The sequence below is a fragment of the Silene latifolia genome, chromosome Y, assembly GCF_048544455.1.
Source record: "Silene latifolia isolate original U9 population chromosome Y, ASM4854445v1, whole genome shotgun sequence".
NCBI lineage: Eukaryota > Viridiplantae > Streptophyta > Magnoliopsida > Caryophyllales > Caryophyllaceae > Silene > Silene latifolia.
The window spans coordinates 278,311,771-278,332,630 of NC_133538.1; the positions used below are offsets into that span (position 1 = coordinate 278,311,771).

A 20,860-nucleotide genomic window follows, 5' to 3' on the forward strand; every position below is an offset into this window, starting at 1 on the left:
TCTTGTATGCTTGGAAAGCAGTCACTTGCTCATTTGTGCCCCTACACTCTTGTTGATCATATCCCAAAGTTCCACAATTCTCACATACTCCATTTGGAATAGAAGATGTTGACACCATGGCATTGACTTGTTGATGTTGATTGGGTGATTGAGAGGCTTCATTCATCCTGGCTATGGCCTTGTCGAGTTTCAGGTTCATTGTGTCAATATGGGAGCATAGTTGGGCACACAAATCGGCACTCAATTGTGTGACGGAGTAAACTTCATGTCTCCCTCCTCTAGTTGCTTTTCTTGGCATACTATATTGAGAGTTGTGAACCGCCATTTCCTCTATCTTGGCCCAAGTTTGATTATCATCTACCTCGGTGAATCTTCCATTATAACCTATGTTGACTACATTCCTTGAGTCTTCTTACAACCCATTCCAAAATTATTGGACTAGAAACCATTCGCTTAACCCATGATGAGGACAAGTGCGATATGTATCTTTGAATCTTTCCCATGCCTCATATAGAGACTCTTCATCCCTTTGCTTGAACCCGGTGATTTTGGGCTCTTAACATGTTGGTTTTCTCCGGAGGGTAAAACTTCTTGTAAAAGGCAAGTGCTAACTTCTTCTATCAATCAATTCCAAGAGTGGCCCTGTCTAGGCTCTTCAACCATTGCTTTGCGGCTCCGATCAAGGAAAAATGAAACAATACCCATCGAATTTGATCTTGTGTTACCCCCGTTTGGGAAATTTCATCACAAAAGTCACAAAAAGTCTTCATGAGTAGATGAGAATCCTCACTAGGCATCCCTCCAAATTAACTTCGTTCAACTAATTGTATGAATGCGGATTTGGCAATGAAATTACCGGTCAAGTGGGGTGGTGTTGGAGTACCATTGGCTAGGTTCTCCTCGGTTGCTACGGAATGAGATGAAAATTTAGGCATTGTAGGTTGATTTTCTGGTTGGTTTTGAATTGGGTTATCCTCTCCTTGTCTTGCAAAAGGGTTGGTAAACTCAACACTATCTGTTTGGATGATACCAATGTCCTCCAATACCCACAATTGTTGAAATCCCTCTAACGGTTCTTCTAATATTTGTTAAAGTTCTCTCGATTTCGGGATCAATAGGCAAAATACCGCCTTGTGAACTCCTAGACATGCAAAAATCAAACAACTAGAAAACAATTAAAACTACCTTGAGGAGTTTGACTTCCCTAAGGTTTAGAAAGTAACAACTAAAAACAACAAATGATAACAAGTCAATTGAACACCGTCCCCGGCAACGACGCCATTTTGATCGGTCGAGTGTATATCGTCTATGCTCCCAATCAAACAATATTTATATTCTCAACAAACTACTCTTAGTAGAGTGGTAAGTAAAGGTCGGATCCCAAGGGACGGGTATTGTATTGACTTATCGATTGTAAATAGCTATGTCTCTAGTGTCACAATTTGGGTTCAGGTTGAGATTTGCAATCTAAACTACTTAACAAATGCAAAGTAAATAAATGAAAGCAAAGCAAAGTAAGCAAATAGGGTTTGTAAACAATTGATTAAAACACTCGGTGTCATGGGTTCATAGGAAAATCATGATGAGATCATATAAATAAGTTACATAGATGCAAGCAATTTATTGTTGTAATGGAATCTAGTTAGTTTATATCTTACAATTCCTAGGGAGTTTTGGATCTCGGAGCCGAGTCGATCAAGACTTTACAACTCCTACATCGACTTAATTCTCCCTATTCAACTATATGCATGGTTTAACAAGCCTTGAGTTGGTTTATGTCTTACAAGTCTTGTTGAAAGGATAAGAAAATCATGCTAGGTTGTCAATCAAGCATTTCATCAAGCATAACATGTGAATAAGTTGAAATTACAACAAGAAAGCATTCATATGAACTAAGTAAATATCTACCCTAATATTAACTCCCCTAATCCCTTATTATCCCTAGTTAGGGAACTACTCACTCATTATCATGGTAAACATGTTAACAATGGTGTCAATCATCTTAACAAGCATAAACATGATGGAAGAGTAAAGCAATAAACAAGGATTAAGTAAAGAGTAAAGAAATTGTACCAATCTTAAGATGAATAAATGGAAAGGAAAGAATAATAGAAGAAAACTTGATTGATGATGAAGAGTTGTCAATTCTCCAATAAACCCAAATAATATTCAATTACCCAACTAGATATAAGAATTCTTGAACAATAATTAAGGAAGGATTAAGGTGTAATTAATCTAATTGATGTTTAATCTCCTAAATAACTTGTTACTAATATCCTATTACAAGGGATTATTTATAATAAGTACAAGTATTAGGTTAACTAAGGGCTTAAATGACGATTAAGCCCCTTAAATGAAGTTTAACGCCTTGCAAGTCCTAGCTTAGAACACACGACCTGCTCTTGATGGACGCCCATCCTGTATTAAAAGACGCCTGTCTTGCGTTGGGGACGCTTGGGCTGAGCTTGGGGATGCTCGTCCTTCTCAATGGGACGCCCATTCTGCCTCTGGGACGCCCGTCCTGAAGGGCAGTTTTGCTTCTTCTTCATTTGGTTGTCCCCTAACTCGTGGGGATCCTTCAAGGGTCGTGGGGGTCCTTCATCATTGCCCATTTACATGTTTTATTGACTTAGGCCTTTAGTATTGGTCTCCTCCTTGTTGCTTGGTCGTTAGATGCGATCAATTTAGCTTCGTTTTCCTCCATATAAGCAAGGCTAGCACTCCTCCCCTATCAAGGGCATAAAACCTCATAGAATATGCAAAATAGGGAGCTAAAGATAATAAATGACCCTAATGCATGCTAGAAAGCATAGGAACGAGGCTAGTTAGGGGACTAAATGTGCGTAAATACGAGTCACATCAGAAGGTAACGGTTTCGTTAGTGTTTTTAATTGTATTTTTAGAGTAGTTGTGTGTTTTTGTGTGCTTTGTAGTTTAGCTAGTTTTTGTAAATATTAGGATTAGTTTAACTAGTTTCTATTGCTCTCTTGTTTGATTTAATGGCTTCTCTTGATTTTCCTCAATTTAAGGATGAACCATTTTACAAGTATTTTGATAGATTGGGTGAGTATGTCTCTAGATGTCGATACCCTTATCGAACTTGGGAGCTTTGTCATGTGGTGTTTAATGGTTTGAATGATGAAACGGTGTTACATGTTTATCATTTAAGTGAGGGGAAGTTTAGAGATATGTTTAGCTATGAAGAGAAGTGGGAATTTTTTCTATACTTAGCTAATGAAACTTATCATTGGGAGTTTCAAAACTCTCAACAACCCCCTCCTAAAACTTCATCCTCTTTAGAAGACATAATGAAGACTCTTGCTACAAATCAAGTTTCAATGCAAGCCAACACTAAAAAGTTTAAAACCGCCATGCTTCAACAAAATCGGCTCACCGATTCAAGGATTATCAATCTAGAATCTCAAGTAGGCCAAATTCTTAACACTCTCACCAACCAAACCGTTCAACGAGGGAAACTTCCATCTCATACCATACCCCCTCCTATGGAGCAAGCAAAAGCGCTCTCTTTGAGAAATGGTAGAGAATTGGAGGAGGTGCCCAAGGTTCCTAAGAAGTCAAAGCCTCTTCCGGTTGTTCATGAGGTGGAGGATGTGATTGAAGAGGAAATTAAAGTAGTTGTGAAAAATCAAGAAGTTTCTACACCCAAGCAAACAAAGAACATTTAGCCACTTCCTTTTCCGGAGTATGAGCCACAAGCTCCCTTTGCTAGTGCTCTCAATGATACTAGGGTGATGGAAAAAAAAAGACCTCAAGCATATATGAAATCTTCCGAATGTGTGAGGTAAACATTCTACTCCTTGATCTTCTTAGTAGTGTACCAAAACATGCAAAATTTTTGAAAGAATTGTGCACTACAAAGAGGACCAAAAAGGCAAAGAGCATGAAGAAAGTGAGGGTTAGTGAACATGTCTCGGCTATGTTTCAAAAGCGTTTACCACAAAAGTGTGGTGATTCGGGCATGTTCACCATCCCTTGCAAGATTGGAGAGTTGGAATGCCAAAGAGCCATGCTTGATTTGGGTTCATCTATTAATGTTTTGCCTAATCACCTTTATGAGTCTCTCAAGTTGGGGCCTTTTAAATCGACTCATGTAGTCATTTCATTGGCCGATAGGTCCAACATCTACCCTAAAGGTGTCATTGAAGATGTTTTGGTCAATGTGGGGTACATGATGTTTCCCCCCAACTTTTATGTGATTGACATGGAGCCCGAAAAAAGCTTGACACCAATCTTGTTGGGAAGGCCTTTCATGAAAACCCCCCAACACTAAGATAAATGTGTCTAGTGGGTATCTTACCATGGAGTTTGAGGGCCAAATGTTCAAATATAACATATATGAGGCAACAAAATACCCTATCGAGACTTCTTCTCTATGTTTTCTTGAGATTTTTGAACCTATTATTCAAACCATTTATAAATTGCGTGGAGGTGATACTTTGGATGTTGCCTTAACTAATGAAATGGTTGGAGAAGATTTGGGGTATATTTTGTCTTGTGATTTGGAGGCAACCTTACAAGATTTAGAGGCAAATCCACCCATGGAGGAATTGGGAGAAAACAAGAATGTTGTGGTTCTTGAGGATATTGATTGTGACCTTCCTTTGGCTAAGAAGTTAGTAACTATAAACTTTGAGGAGAAAGTTAAGAGGGTAGAGAACAAGATGCTTGTTGAAGTTTGGCCACACAAAGAACAACCACCCATGCTAGTTCTTAAAGAACCTCTTGTGTCCCCTCACTCCTACTTGGTTTTTACCAAGTCCAACCCCTCTTTTAAAGAGCCTTATCGTGATATTAATTTGTTTTTTCGAACATGAAAGCTTAATGAATCACTATTCATATGCATATGTTTTCATTGTTCATGCTTGGTATGTCTTGACTTTTTATTATTGTCACTTCTCTTGTTTGTGGGCTAACATGTTTGATAGGTTACTAAGAGTATTGAGTTGCTCTGCTGTTGACCATTGTTAGAAGATTAAGCTTGAAAGGGCGTCGAGCAAACGACGGAAACCAAAAGCGCTTTACGGGAGGCAACCCCTATCATTTTTGAATGTTTTTATTATTGTCTTTTCCTAATAATGGATTATGAGTTGTTACTTGTGTGTAAAACTTAAGTTCTTGAGTAGTGCACACAAGGTGTTTGTAAAATGGTGTAAGTGATTTATTAAAATCTTTTGATAAGTTCTTGGCTTGAGAGTAAAAAGTTTCATGCTTCACAATTCCACCAATGCTCCTTATCAAGCCCATTCAAGCTACCCGTGTGCCCCATTATTCCCAAGCTCACTTTTTGACACAATCACTCTATACATCACCACTCTTCGTTGCCTAATTGTCTAAACACCCTATTTCCCTATCATTACCTCAATCATGTGGAATCACCTACAAAAGAATTCTCACTTTCACTCCCACAAATCAAACAATGAAAAAGAAGAATCAAAAGTTCAAATATGGAGGAGTTTTGTTGGAAAAATGGTGAAGTATGTTGAGTTATCATTTTGCCCATGATTTGTGCTTGGTACACCATGACAATACCAAGTGAAGTAGATGAAGAGGAGGATGTAAGGTGTGAACCTTTGAGCTCATCATCGAGAGTCGAGGGTGTTGGTGGTGAAAGTTAGTGAGCTTGTGAGATGGAGTTGAACTTGTTCTAATTTGAAGAGAAAGAGGGTGCCTCAAGTCATTTCATTGAGGATTGATTATGATGTTCACCTTCACTTTGAGGACAAAGTGAAAAACAAAGTGTGGAGTGGACATGATTTGGGAAATTGTAATATATTGTATATATTTAATTTCATGCATTTTACTTTAATTTGAAAAAAAAGAGAAAAAGAAAAAAAAGACAAGAAAAACCCGGCTAGGATGAAAACCCGGAAGGGCATCCTAGTCAAAAATGGGAAAGTGGCCGAGGTCGGAGTGAAAACCCGAAAGGTCGCTCCGGACAAAAAGAAGAAATGAATGTGAGCCACGACAGTAGAAGTGAGGAAAATGACCGAAAACCCACAAGGGCGGGCGGTTTAGGCAAAATGAGAGAATTAAGAAAAGAAAGAAATGAAAATGATGAAATTCGCAATTCTTGTCACATATCGTACTACTTCTTAAATGGTTTTGGTGACATAAATGGAATACACCCAATATTGGTGGAAGGGTAGGCTAGGGTGTATCAAGGGTAGGTGGGAGATTTGGAGGCCTATTTTGTAACTAGTGCTTGGTACACTTGGTGTATGTTTGAATGAATGAAATTGGTGGTTGTTTGAGGAATCGTTAGCATTGTGTTGAGTTAGTTTTGGAGGTTTTTGAGGTTGTCCCTTTGTTGAAATGGAGGTATTGTAATGGTAGGCAACCTTGAGTTTCAAATGAATGGAGTGATAAGGTGGAGAAATAAGGAGGATGTTATGTTGGATTGTGAAAATGAGAATGAATTGGTGGATATTAGGATAAGTTTAGATGATGGAGGAATAAGGAGAAAGTTGTTGAGAAGATTTTGGGTCACTTACTTTTATGATATTGTTGTAACGGAATAATGATCATGTTGATAATATGATGAGGGCGATATAAGTAGGTCGAGGTGTGAGACAACAGGGCTTGAACATTTGAGCTTCTCCATGCTTCTTGTGAGTCTTTCATTGATGGATCGGGTTTGTAGTACTTTGCTGGGGACGAGTAAAGGCTCAAGTGTGGGGTGTTTGATAAGCTCATTATCTTACCATCTAATTGGCTTATTTTATGCATAATAAAGCGGCATTGGGACGTGGTTTCACATGATTTACGTCACATTTACCATATTCTTAATGTCGGGTTAGTAATGAAGCTTTGAGTGATGTTTTGAAGTAAAGGTATGTCTTAAAGTCTACCATGATACAAAAATTTACAAGCAAGAAGGAAGACTAGCTAAGACATGAAGAAGTGAAAGGATGAAGCAATTGAAGAATTGAAGCTTCGTTTGCATAAGGATCGACTTCAAATGAGTATATCTTGAGTTCTAGAGCTCATATCGATACAAGGCCAATAGAGGTGAAAACTTATGTTCTTAGCTTTCCAACGACAGGTCACACGCCTCATTTGGCCAAGTAACGAGAGAGATGTGGCCTTTTGAAAAATGCAGTCCCGGGGCAAGGGCGCACCGTGTGCCTTTTCTGGGTATTACGCATTTTGATTACGGGCTTCCATCCAACTTAAGCCCATCATTTCCTTTTTAGCCTAGGACTATATATAGGTGAATACCATTAGGGATTCACCATCTTATGCTTTATTATTGTTAACCAAGTTGAAATTTGAGGATTATCATTTTAATTGGGATTTTAGATCTAGAATGGAGAACTAATCCATTCTTTTAATCCAATCCTAAATGTGTAATCTTTTGGTTGTAAGACTCTACTCTTTCCCTAATTTTTATTATTATTATTAATCCCTTGTATTTATTGTTTGAATTTTGGAAACTTTGTTTGATTTGAGTAATTAAGTGTGATTTCCTTGTTGCTTAATTAAATCAAGTTCCTTAATTTATTATTGTTAGAATTATTAAGTGTGATCCCTTGCAATTTTATCCTAGCATCACCTTGTGTTTGAATTAGTGAGTGTGATTTCCTCCTAACTTAATCTACAAGAAAGGGATTAACTTGTGATTAGACATTAATCGTGTTCCATTGTGTCTAATTACCCCTATTGAATCTCTCATGCTTTATCTTCTTATTAATTTGACCAATATATGTGATTTCTACTTGGTAGGATTGATGAGTTGGGTTAATTGATTAAGTATGATTTCCTTGTCATTAACCATTATTAAGGAGGTTTAGGGTATTTATCTTCACAATAGGGTAATAATAATTAAATGGGGATTGATTATGTCAAGGATCAACCATTAGTGGTTCACCAAAGGGATTGGGTTAAGTTTTCCTCTCATATTTGATAATCATCTTAAATTGCTTACTTGCTTGTTACTCTCATTTGAATGCTAATTTGTTGCATGAAAAGCAAACCAAACCAACCCCCCCCCCCCCCTCTTTTTTATTCACATGTTTGTTGTTAATTTATCACAATTGTTCTAATTGGTCTTTTGATTACACATTTGAAAACCCCCTTCTCTTGAGTTCGATCCCCTTTTTACTACTTTACCAGTTTTATAATTAGTGTTATTTAGTATTAAGTGTGGCTTATAAATTGTTAATTTGGCCGTCTTAAATAGCGACGTTTTAGGCGTGTCAAACGGACATCCCCAAATCAGCAATAAACATGAGGAGGTTGTGGCCAACTGCCACTAATCAGCATCCTTCATCTAAGTATATGTAAAAGTAAGCGCTCAAGGCCTTTAAAAGGCTGTCATACATCTGCGAATGAGCCTCACAAAATGATAAATAGAAACAAGACAAAATCAATAAAAAGAAAACCACGGTCAGAAACCGTTGCAAAGTATCAATTTTCCAATGATGACTCTCACAAAGAACAACCATAGGACACCACCTAACAGCAATAAGTGACGTACTAATACATCTATCACCAGCTGTCTCCCCTCTGTCGGGTGGTCTACCTTTTGATGTGTCATAATCATCATCCTCCTCAAATGTATTCTCATCAATACAGGAGGTAGTCACCAACATATTTACCATCTCACTCTCCACTTTAGTAAGCTCTATGACTTCTAAAGTAGCTTCCAACTTATCCAACACAGTGTCATTGACTTTTTGTTCACCTGCACAAGCATCTAAAAGCATCAAAGCGTCAAACGGGCCCCTCATTAGGGAACCCGACCAAACATCATAAAATGACTCGTCAATGACATCAATAGCATGACAAGTGTCCTCAATAGTCTCAGTAGTATCAATACTCGTCGATTCGTCAAAAGTGGGCTTTAGTCACCGTATCTTCACTCTTATCACTCACAAAAAGAGAAAATTAAGGCTTAACGCTCTTAGTGGCAAACCACTCAAAAAATTCCAATACCTCATCAACAAGTTTCCCACTCAAGTCTCCCTTACCTATGGAGTTGAGGTACGCTTTTGTAGGGCCATTTATACCCTGGATAATAGACAAGCAAATCTGAAGGCCAGATAAATCTCTATGATGTACTGTATCAAGCCATTCCTTAAACCTGTCTATATAAGCACCAAAAGACTCATTCTCATCCTGGGGGAACCTGATGGTTAGCATGAGAACGGTCTCAAGAAACTGAAGTTCCCTGAGACAAAAAACAAACTAAAATAAACCAAATAAAATATCACCGTCTCCCCGGCAACGGCGCCAAAATTTGATGAGGCTGTCGCAACCTATCAAAAATAACCCTACGGTCTCTAACTAATATAGTTAGGAAAGTCAGGATCATATCCACAGGGAGATATGATGTATCACTTTTATATACACTTTTATAACTCCTTTCATGTTATTTTGATACCGTTTCTATGCCTATTATATCATTTATATGCCTTTATTAGTGAAATGTCGATACTGCCGCTACTTTATATTTTAATGCAGAAATGACGCATTACAAGGTGAATCAAGTAAAGATGAGCATTGCGCTTATGGCATAGTGGAATACACGGGGCATGGCATGAGAAACGAGGAGATTTGAAGACGGAAAGAGAAGATAAGAAGAAATCAAGCTGTTGAACTTGATTCCCCGATCGAGTAAAGAAGGGCTCGATTGAGTAACCCTCCTCGATCGAGTATGTTGAGGCTCGATCGAGGAACCTCTTTGATAGTCTATTTTCCGTATTCTCCTGAAACACGTCTTGTTTGTAATATATATTCAAAACTTGTAGGATTTATGCGGTTACGCTTTTTATTACTTTTCGACGGCTGAAAATACTCTTAGCTTTTATACTTTGGATCTTTTAATCTTTCCTCATTAATTAAGGTACTAAATCATTCTTCATAATTTATTGTTCAAGTTCTATGCTTTTAATTCATTATTGTTATTTCATGTCTTCAATTATGTTGGTATCCATCTTTATTGTTGTTGACCAATTTACCATGAGTAGCAAAATCATTCATCTAGGATGAAGAGGATCTAGGTTGATTAGAAAGGGGATTATTAATTTATTGTTAGTAATATCGTATAAACTATTGTTTGATTATTGTTGTTCTTTTAATTATATGATTTAAGGCCCGAGTCTATAATTAGTCTAGCGAATTAATGCTTTCACCGACAGGGTTAGAATTAATATAGACTACGATAATCAGATAGATTGTTTTTAATTGTAACGATTGCATGTTAGACTTAATCTAAAGGGCATAATAGAATTAATCAATCTTGTGACCTTAGTTAGTTTGATTGACCTAACAATTGATTAAGTTAAACCCCATATAATTGACCTAGTGAACCGGAATCCTAGACTCTTTAATATTATTGTTAATCATCTTTTAATTAACTTGTTATTAGTTGATATAAAACAACCAAACAAAACCCCCATAAATTGTTACCTTAAAGACACTTTAAATATTAGCAAACTGAATATTACCGCCTCCCTGTGGATTCGATACCTGTCTTACCACTAGCTATTTTGTTAGTACTGAGATAGATTTATTTTGATTAGGTGATACAACTTTAGCCTTATCAAATTTCGCGCCGTTGCCAGGGAGGCAACAATTTTCTTGTTTGTTTTTGTTTATTTTGTCTTTTTGTCTCAGGGAACCTAGTTCCTTGAGACCGTTCTCAAACTTTTCTTGTTAGTTTCGTGTATGCCCAGGTTAAATAGGTCCAAGATTCTTCCAATAGATCCCGAGCCAGAGAAGACGTTTCGCTACAGACGAAAGTTTCAGAAAGAAGTGGGTCAAGTAGAAGACTTGAGTATACTTGACATTGAGACGAAGCATTCTACTACTTTAGAAAATCAGTCCTTTGAAGAGGATAGTATTTGTGATCTTGAAATTCCAGTTCCTGAGATTAACATCATGCTTACTTAAGCCAGTTATTCCGAGCCTACTTTGGATTCCATCCCAAAAGGATTCAAGCTCCTTACTTCAGATAATAGAACTTTTGAGATTCGTCCATCTTACATTAATTTGGTGGAACGAAATTTATTTGGAGGTGGAGCTACAGAAGACCCTGAAAAAAATGTGGAGAAATTTGTTACTTATTGTTGTTCTATCCCTTTACCTGTTGGGGTGACACAAGATCAGGTGAAGCAAGTGCTCTTTCCTTTTTCTCTAAAAGATAGTGTTGCGGAGTGGTTGCGAGATTTAGATATGGAGGATGAAGGAGTTACCGACTGTAATACTCTAGCTCTTGCTTTCTACAAGAGATACTTCCCACCTCAGAAGACTAATGCATTGAAAAGTCAAATTACAAGTTTTAAGCATGCAGCTACTGAAGATTTAAATGAAGCATGGATTCGCTTCAAAGGTTTGGTCCATTCAGTTCCCCATCATGGCTTTCAACAGTGGTTTCTTTGCAACCAGTTTTATAACGGGTTGTACGACGATCATCGTGCCTTACTAGATTCTTCAGCTAATGGGAGGTTTCAGGACAACACTAATGATACTACAGAATGGAAGTTAATTTATCAGATTGCTACCCATACTGCTAAGTATGGAAATCCTAGGGGAAGTACGCGTGGGAATGGTGGAGATAGTGCTCTTGCGGCACAGTTAGAGGCTATTTCTGCCCAAATTGCTGAGATGAAGGCTACCCAATCTTTGGGTAATAAAGAGGTGGTTCATGCTATGTGTCAACAGGAGGAGTCTTGTGCTAGATGTGGTATGGATGGTCATAATGCAGCTGAGTGTTTGAGCACACTGGAGCAGGTTAATGCCTATCAGTCTTTTAGGCAAGGTACACCTTTCTCTAACTTTTACAATGAAAGAACGAAGGAACATCCTTTCCTTCAATGGTCTAGTCATAATGTGCAAAGTCCACAGCCGCAACAACCACAGAAAAATCTATATATTATTCCTCAGAACCGTGGTAATCAAGCACAAGAGGGGTATCAAAGGCAAAATCAAGAAGGTCAGCAGTTTAATAATCAATATCAACAACCTCCTCAACAAACTCCTCAACAAATTCCTTAACAAGCTCCAAATAATGAGATGGCGGAGTTGAGAGCTCTCTTACAACAAACTTTGGCTATGCAACAAAAGCAGACGGCTCAAACTTCTGAGCTGATTGCCCATAATAAGATGTTGGATACTCAAGTGGCTCATATGACGGTTCATAATTCTTCAAAAGAGCCCGGAAATCTTTCTCCTCAAGGTAAGGAAGCTCATGAGCAAGCTAATGTCATTTAATTGAGGAGCGGTACCACATATTAAAATCCGAAATTGCTAAGTAATGAAGAAGAATTTTCCACTAATGAAGATGAGGTACCCTATATGCATCCTAAGGGATTGGGTAATTTGGAGCTAAGTGACGATGAAAATGAATTCTACGAAACTGAAACACGCGATAAGAATAAAAGCGCGAAAAATAAAAAAGGCGGATCTACCAAGGTTCCTTGATCGAGTAACATTAGGCTCGATCGAGGAACTTCAATACTCGATCGAGTGACATCAAGGCTCAATTGAGGGACCTCCCTGGTTGATGATGGTGTTTCAAAAGTTGATTCTAAAGCAAAGGAAGCCGAGTCGATTACTATTGCACTACCTTTTCCCTATCGTCAACAAAAGTCTAAGCTGGATAAGCAGTTCGGAAAGTTTATGGAGGTAGTGAAGAACTTATAGGTAAGTGTTCCTTTTACTAAGTTGATCACTTAAGTGCCGGCTTATGCGAAGTTTATGAAAGAAATATTGACAAGGAAGAGGTCCTTTGATGAAGTGGAGACTGTTGCTTTTACTCAAAAGTGCAGCACCGTGTTGCAAGCTAATTCACCACCTAAGCTTAAGGATCCAGGGAGTTTTTCTATCCCTTGTCATATCGGTGATGTTGCTATTAGTAAAGCTCTTTGTAATTTAGGAGCTAGCATTAGTGTCATGCCTTATCCTATTTGTAAGAAATTAAATATGGGTCAAATGACTATTACTAATATGACTTTGTAGATGGCTGATCGATCTATTAAACACCCATTGGGTGTTTTGGAGGATGTTCCCGTTCGAGTTTGGAAATTCTTCATTCCCGTTGATTTTGTTGTCTTAGATATGGCTGAGGACAACAAAATTCCTATCATTTTGGGTAGACCATTCCTTCACACAGCGGGGGCGGTTATAGATGCTAAGCAAGGGAGACTGACTTTAGCTGTGGGGGATGATACTATTGTTTTTAACTTAGAAAAAGCTTTAAAAATCCCATGATAGAAGAAACTTGTCATAGTATTGATGTTGTTGATTTTACTATTGATGAGTGTCTTGCTATGTGTTTAAGCAGGGATCCTATGGAGATTGCTCTTGTTTCTGATTCAGCTGCTGAGATGGGTTCATGGAGTCAAGAAGTTGATGAGATTGAGAAGTTGCTAACTGGAGAGGAATGCCCACATCAAACGGTATACAACTTAGGTATTCCGTCTAAGGTTACCGAGGTAAAGAAACCTAAACTTAAACCCCTTCCCTCTCATTTTAAGTATGAATTTTTGGATGACTGTGAAATGAACTCAGTAATTGTCAATGCTAGCCTAACTAAAGGCCAAATTTCTGCTTTGTTGACTGTTTTGAAAACTCATAAAAAGGCCATTGGATATAGCATTACTGATTTACAAGGTATTAGTACGGACTTTTGTATGCATCGTATTCACTTGGAAGAATTCCACAAGCCTAGTGCAAAGGGTCAGAGACGACTAAATCCTCCAATGTAGAAGGTGGTAAGGAAAGAGGTACAGAAATTACTTGATGGTGGCATTATTTTCTCTATATCTAATTCTAAGTGGGTCAGTCCTGTCCAAGTTGTACCTAAGAAGGGAGGTACTACAGTAGTGAAGAATGATAAGAATGAATTAATTGCTACTAGACTTGTTACAGGTTGGAGGATGTGTATTGATTATAGGAAGTTGAACACATCTACTAAGAAAGACCATTTCCCACTTCCTTAAATTGATCTAATGTTAGAGAGACTAGCATGTCATAGTTATTTCTATTACCTAGATGGCTACTCTGGTTTCTTTCAGATACCCATTCATCCTGACGATCAGGCAAAGACTACTTTCACATGTGCATATGGTGTATTTGCTTATAGGAGGATGCCTTTTGGTTTATGTAACGCCCCAGCTACTTTTCAGCATTGTATGATGGCCATATTTTATGATTACATAGAGTCTATTATGAAAGTCTTTATGGATGATTTCAGTGTTTATGGTACTGATTTTGATGTTTACTTGAGAAACTTGACTAAGGTTTTGCAGCGCTGTGAGGAGAGCAATCTTGTGCTCAACTGGGAGAAGTGCCACTTCATGGTTACAGAAGGGGTGGGACTTGGTCATTTGGTTTCAGGTAAAGGTATCCAAGTGGATAAAGCTAAGGATGATGTAATTGAGCAACTCCCATACCCAGTTAATGTTAAGAGTGTACGTAGTTTTCTTGGTCATGAAGGGTTCTATCGTCGCTTTATTAAGGATTTTTCAAAAATTGCTCAACCTCTAACCCAGCTGCTTCATAAAGACACACCTTTTGTGTTTACTGGTCAGTGTGTTAAGTCTTTTAACAGGATTAAACAAGCTCTTATCTCAGCTCCTATAATCCGATCTCCGGATTGGAGTTTGCCTTTTGATATTATGTGTGATGTCAGTGACTATGCAGTTGGAGCTGTTTTGGGGCAAAGAAAAGATAAGGTGTTGCATGCTATTTACTATGCAAGTAAGACTCTTGATGATGTGCAGATCAACTATGCTACTACGGAGAAGGAGCTTCTTGCAGTTGTCTATGCTTTAGACAAATTTAGAGCTTCTTGTAGTTGTCTATACTACCAAGGGCCATTCCCTACTTCTCATGGGAATCAATATATTTTAGTAGTTGTAGATTATGTTTCTAAATGGGTGGAGGAAATTGCCACCCCCACTTGTGATGCTAAATCTGTTGTTAAGTTGTTTCAGAAAATTATCTTTCCACGGTTTGGAGTGCCTCGCGCAGTGATTAGTGATGGAGGCAAGCACTTCAATGAACGTCATCTCAAGTCCTTATTGAAGAAATATGACGTTACACACCGTAGAGGATTGGCATATCATCCTCAAAGTAGTGGACAAGTGGAGGTTTCCAATAGAGAATTGAAACAAATCTTAGAGAAGGTAGTGAGCAATAATAGAAAATATTGGAGTCGGAAGCTTGATGCCACCTTATGGGCTTACCGTACTGCATACAAGATGCCGATTGGAGCATCACCTTACCAATTTGTCTATGGAAAATCCTGTCATTTACCTGTGGAGCTTGAGTACAAGGCTATGTGGGCCATAAAAGAGCTAAATATGGATCCCTCACTGGCGGGTGAGAAGAGATTGATGCAGTTGAATGAGCTTGATGAGTTTCGATTGCATGCCTATGATAGTGCTCAAGTGTACACGGAACGAACAAAGAAGTGGCATGACAAGCATATTTTGCAAAGAGAATTCCTTGTTGGTGAAAAGGTATTGTTATTTAATTCTCGTTTGCGTTTGTTCCCAGGTAAGCTAAGGAGTAGATGGTCTGGACCGTTCACAGTTGTTGAGGTGAACAAATTTGGGTCAGTTACACTGCAAACTGACAAAGGTGAGACTTTCAAAGTGAATGAGCAACGATTGAAAATCTACTATAAAGGTGCTCATATTGGGGTGATAGAGGCCGTTGACCTCTTCGCCATTGATTCCTCTTACCGATGAGGAATTACGGTCGTGCGGGACCGCTTAAACCAGCGCTACCGAGAGGCAGCTCGGAATTTGCATTGAAATAATTTGTAATTTATTAATTTAGGGGGTGTTTGGTTGGCTCTCTTGGAATGGATTGGAATGGATTTGCTCCATTCCAATGTTTGGTTGGAGTCTTTTGGAATGGAGTTAGATACCCAATGGATTCTAACTCCATTCCAACCCCCTATAATCCCATACCCAACTTCCCCCCTTGGTATCTAACTCCATTCCTCCCTTCTACAATTTTAGATGAACCAAACAAGTTTATAAAGGAATGGATTTAGAACCCCATACCATTATGGGTTCATATTCCAATCCATTCCATTCCATGCTATTGAACCAAACGCCCCCTTAAATTTTATTAATCGTATTTCAATTAAGTTATTTCATTGTTTTGAGTGATGTGAGGGAGAGAATTTAAGGTATTTCGAGTGTTTTTGTAGTTTAAAGACGAAATTCAAGACGACACGTTAACTTACGTGTGAGAAAAAGGACGGAATATGGTGCCTCGATCGAGTAAGTGAAGGCTCGATCGAGGAACCAAGGATTTAATTAAAAAATCAAATGTCGAAAGTTGGCTTGTTTGGAATTTGGTGCCTCAATCAAGTGGGGCGAGGCTCGATCGAGGAACCTACCTGGACCGGATTTCATGGAGAAAACCAGTAATTTCGTCCTTCTTTTCTCTTCTTTCCTCATACTTGTTCTAATCTCTTGCTTATTCCGTCACTTTTATTTCCCTATTCTCTCATTGCTACTCATATCTTCATCTCTAAATCTTCATATCATCATCAAATCTTCATCGTACTTTGTGCTAAATTGCTTGCTAGTGGATTAAGTCATTCCTTTGTGCTTATTTGTGTATTTCATTGCTCATAATCAATCAAGTAAGATCCCATTTTTGTTCTATTTTTGGTCCGAAAATTGCTCTTTTCTTGCTTAAATCTTGTGTTTATTGCCTTAAATCTTCCATTGCTTATATACAATTTCTATTTCCTTGCTTATTAACCCTCTAATTGATGAATTAAAGGCCTAATTTCGAAAATTTGGGAATTAGGGTTCATAAATCTGGGTTGATTTTTGGCATTAAATTGGTTAGAAATTGTGTTTATTTGCTTGGAATCTTCACTTTTTGTTATGTAATTGCAATTCCCTTGCCTTTTACATGGTTTATGTGTGATTTTCGGCCTCAAAATCGAATTTTACGACTCATCTGGTCTTCAAAAACGTGGACTGTTTGGCAATTAAATTGGTTTGTGATTATATACTTGTCTTTTTACAGATATGTCGACTAGTGGATAATGTAGCAAGAGGCCACGGGAGAGGCGCACTCCCATTCGTCAGCCGGTTGTAGTAGAGTCTTGCGAGGAGGAAGAGGAGAAGCTACTACCAATAAACGAGTTTCCTTTTGTTGAATTTCGAGATAAGGAGCAAAGGGATAAATTTGTGGAATTGATGACTACAAAAACAATGCTTCCAACTCGGTGTGTAGACCATAAGATTTTGCGCACTTTCAAAATTGATGATGCCATGTATGATATGTTCTTTGAGCTTGGGTTGCGGGGTCTCTTTATTATGCATGAACTATCCTATCGTGTAACACCCCGTATTTTATTAAGTTGGATAAAATTCTTTTAATTGCTATTTTGAATTTAATTACATCATTTAACGATTTATATATTTATGCTTAGCTAATTAATTAATTTCATCATAATTCGATACGTTAATTTTAATAATCATTAATAAGTTTATTTAAAGTTAGTTCGAATTTATTGAAATTAGTTCGAGTTTATTTATTTAATAATTTCCGTTTCTTTACGAGTCCTTATGAAAGTTGTTTTAAGTGAACCCGAGATGGATTTTGGGAACAAAACCGTCGAATTAGCTATTTTGAGCTTATTTCACTAAATTAGCAATTTTTTTTATTAATATCCGTTAGTTTCATAAAAATCGCTAATAATTCCGTTTCAAGCCGATTTCTTATTATTTACGTTAACTAGCTGAGTTTATTTTATTTTCACTCATTAAATTTATTTATTATTGATTCCGTTTTTATTATCAAACTTTTACTAAAACCGGTTAAATTTAACTCAAACGGTTTTAATAACTATCGAAGTTTCTTAACGATGAAGAAACGTACGTATAATAAATAGCAGTGTGCAAGTGCTCCCTCATTTTTCACGCAAAGATTCTTTCTTCTCCTTCTTTTTCTTCTTTTCGTTCTGTTTTGATTTTTTTTATTTTAAATTGATCCTGCCACTCCGTTTGTCATCCGTTATCAATGATTTTCGTTCCATATTCTTTGCTCCCATCGTTCTGTCAATCCGTTGTAAGTAAAATTCATTTTTAAATTACGTATTTTTACAAACCCAATTTATACGTTGACTTTATTTATTATAAGACGGTTGTAGATGCTAAGATAGACGGTCTTGTAGAAGATTTGTTAGTCATAAATGATTAGTTCAATCGGAAAAAGGTAACAATGATAGGTTACTCAATATTACTTGTAAAATATGTTTATTTCGAATCTTTGGTTAGTCTGTTTTATAATTAAGACGGTATATAATTATATATAGGGATCCTTATGGATGTTAATTAGTCAGTTGTATAGTTGAGACGGTGTATACTGACCTCTAGGGATCATTTGGGATGCTAGCTAGTAAGTGGTATATTTAAGACGGTGTATGCTGACATGTATGGATTGTTTTGGGTGATAATTGGTGTGTTTTATAGTTGAGACGGTGTATACTGACATGTAGGGATTGTTTTGGACTAATTTGGACTCTGTGTTGGAGCGATTTTTGTAGTCTTTAGGGACTGTTTTTGAGTTGCTTTATACTTGTGGATTTCCGCTCTAAAACCGTTTTAAATGCTGACTTAGTTGGCTTAGCTAGGACTGTTTTTAGGCGCGAGAATGGAGTCTTAAGGAGACGATTGGTACTGCTTTTGGGGGGGACGAGAGCTGTCATCGTGGGTTTTCACTTTGCATTTGAGGACTGGAGTTGGGGTCGAACTTAGGCATCTTTTGGGTTCTGTTTTGGACTGATTTTTGGGTCAGGTTATGAAGTAGGGTGAAGGGTGGCTATGGGTAGTCGGGTGGTGGTCGTGTCAGACTCTTTGTGGCTTGCTTTTAGGCGAGTCTGGTGGCCTGGCTGTAGCTTAGCAGTGGCCTAGCCGTGGCCTAGGCAGTGGCCTAGCTAAGTCACGAGTTTGAGGCCATGTGTAGTTGGTGGTTAGGCCGAGTTTGAGGTTGTCATAATAATTTTAGAGCCGTGTCTATAATTTGTTTTGACGCTAGTTTGGTTTATTTAAAACATAATTAAATTAATTTCCGTCTCATATTTTTATATAAAGACAATTCGTTAATATCGTCCTTTCACATAATTATTTTAGGTGGCTCATATGTGGTTGAAGATGAAGAGTAATTTTGGGTTTTAGAAGCTTTCTCAAGTTATTACTTGTCTCTTTGCTAGCGTAAGGTAACTATTCCGAGTTACTCGACGAATTAATGTCACATTAGTAGTAAATGTGGTGCTTGTTGTTTGTTAAGTGTTTAGGTGATTGATAATGTGTTACTTTCGTTTTTCACATGATAGAAATTAGAAATAGCATGAGAATTATATTGTGATAAATTTTGTGATTTGGGCCAAAGTAGGCCAAGACTCTGAGCTGGGCCAGATAGACCGAACGAGTTTGGTCAAACTAGGTTTAAATCAGTCAGCCTCGATTTGACCGATGACCCGTCGCGGGACTCGGGTCGAGGGTTTGTCTTTGAGGTAAGATTGGTTGTTATTGGAGGTTTTATGTTATGCCTTGATATTTGTAATTATCATTTCACATGTTGGTTGTTGGATGCTTTGGATGCCTTATGCTTGAGTCTTGTTTGCCTTTAGCCATTATAGTTTATTCTCATGGACTATGATACTGATGGTTAGCTATAATTTGGTTATTGATGACATTGAGGATATGGTTGGATTGTCTGCTGAATAGACATTTATATAGCCTTTCATATGATAGAATGTTAGCATTTATGTTGGTAAGTTGGACTCTTTGCCCCTCTTATGGTTAATTGGGTATCCTACTTGTCTTGTGTGGTGTGGGCTAAAGTATTCAAGCTGGGACTAGCTGGGACTAGGTCCTAGGTGAGTATTTCGGCCTTCATCATAGATAGGTCATTATAGTCTTTGACGAGTGTATGTTCACTGCTTAATAGCCTCTGTGTTCCTGACTTGGTGGGTTTATATCCAAGTTGGGGCATGACCTCGTTACTTATTTTGAGAGTAAGTGGTCAGCTTAAGTACTAGCCAACCCTTTGGTGGACTCCTTAGGGTACTCACATGGTTTTATAAAATTGTGGGTCTTGGGTGCGGTGGTGTGTATCCGCATGTCTAGGTCTGCGCAGATTTTAGGCTAGGGTTGTGTTGTGTCTTGGCCATGTTTTGATAGAACCTCTGAGCCAAGATACCGGTTCGATTACCTTCCCTACCTCGTGGTATAGACTCGAGTTACAGAGTGACTATTGACCGTACTAAGAACTTATGCCTGTCTTTGATATATTGCCCTTTCTTGTTTGATGATTCTATGAATCATAGAAGGTGAGATGCAAGCCGGCTATGGTTGATAGAGTTTGGATTCCTGGATGTTATGTGATTCACATGATAGTGTAGTATGAGTCGGTCTAGTGTTCGCATGCTAGGACTATGTGTTGTTATATTGTTGTTCACATGATAAGCACAATTGTCTAGCATCTATATGCTAAGGCTATGTGTTATTCATATTCATATTCTTATGTTTACATGTTATATTAACTATGACATTTCGTGGCTGGGAGAACTCGGAGTTACTCCCCACTGACTGTGGCTTTCGTATTTGTATAAAATGCGAATGACGGGTAGGTGATGCATATATGGGGTACATGGACGAGCTAGCGAGCAAAGTAACCTTGGGACCTAGATTGACTTTATTATATTGTGACCCTTATATATTTTTATGTCACATACATTTTAGGGACATATGTTTCCCTCTTTACATTTGGTTGTATAATTTGTTATTCGCGACTTTAGCGATGGTTATGTTATGAAACTTCTAGTTAGACCTTGTATGTTTGACACCTTCCA

The 20,860-nt window shown here is 37.9% G+C and overlaps 1 protein-coding gene, 1 non-coding gene and 1 pseudogene across 2 annotated transcripts; 2 read left to right on the top strand and 1 right to left on the bottom strand.

Annotated features, from left to right (window-relative positions):
* The first annotated feature begins 455 nt into the window (after positions 1-455).
* LOC141635331 (small nucleolar RNA R71) lies at positions 456-555 on the top strand (annotated as a pseudogene).
* Positions 556-3,793: 3,238 nt separating this feature from the next.
* Positions 3,794-4,291, top strand: LOC141630763 (uncharacterized). Its single transcript, XM_074443522.1, has one exon. The coding sequence runs from the start codon at positions 3,794-3,796 to the stop codon at positions 4,289-4,291; it is 498 nt and encodes a 165-aa protein (XP_074299623.1).
* Positions 4,292-11,277: 6,986 nt separating this feature from the next.
* LOC141635808 (small nucleolar RNA R71) lies at positions 11,278-11,384 on the bottom strand. The gene has a single exon (XR_012540467.1). It is a non-coding gene; the product is annotated as a small nucleolar RNA R71 (small nucleolar RNA).
* Between the last annotated feature and the right edge of the window lie 9,476 nt (positions 11,385-20,860).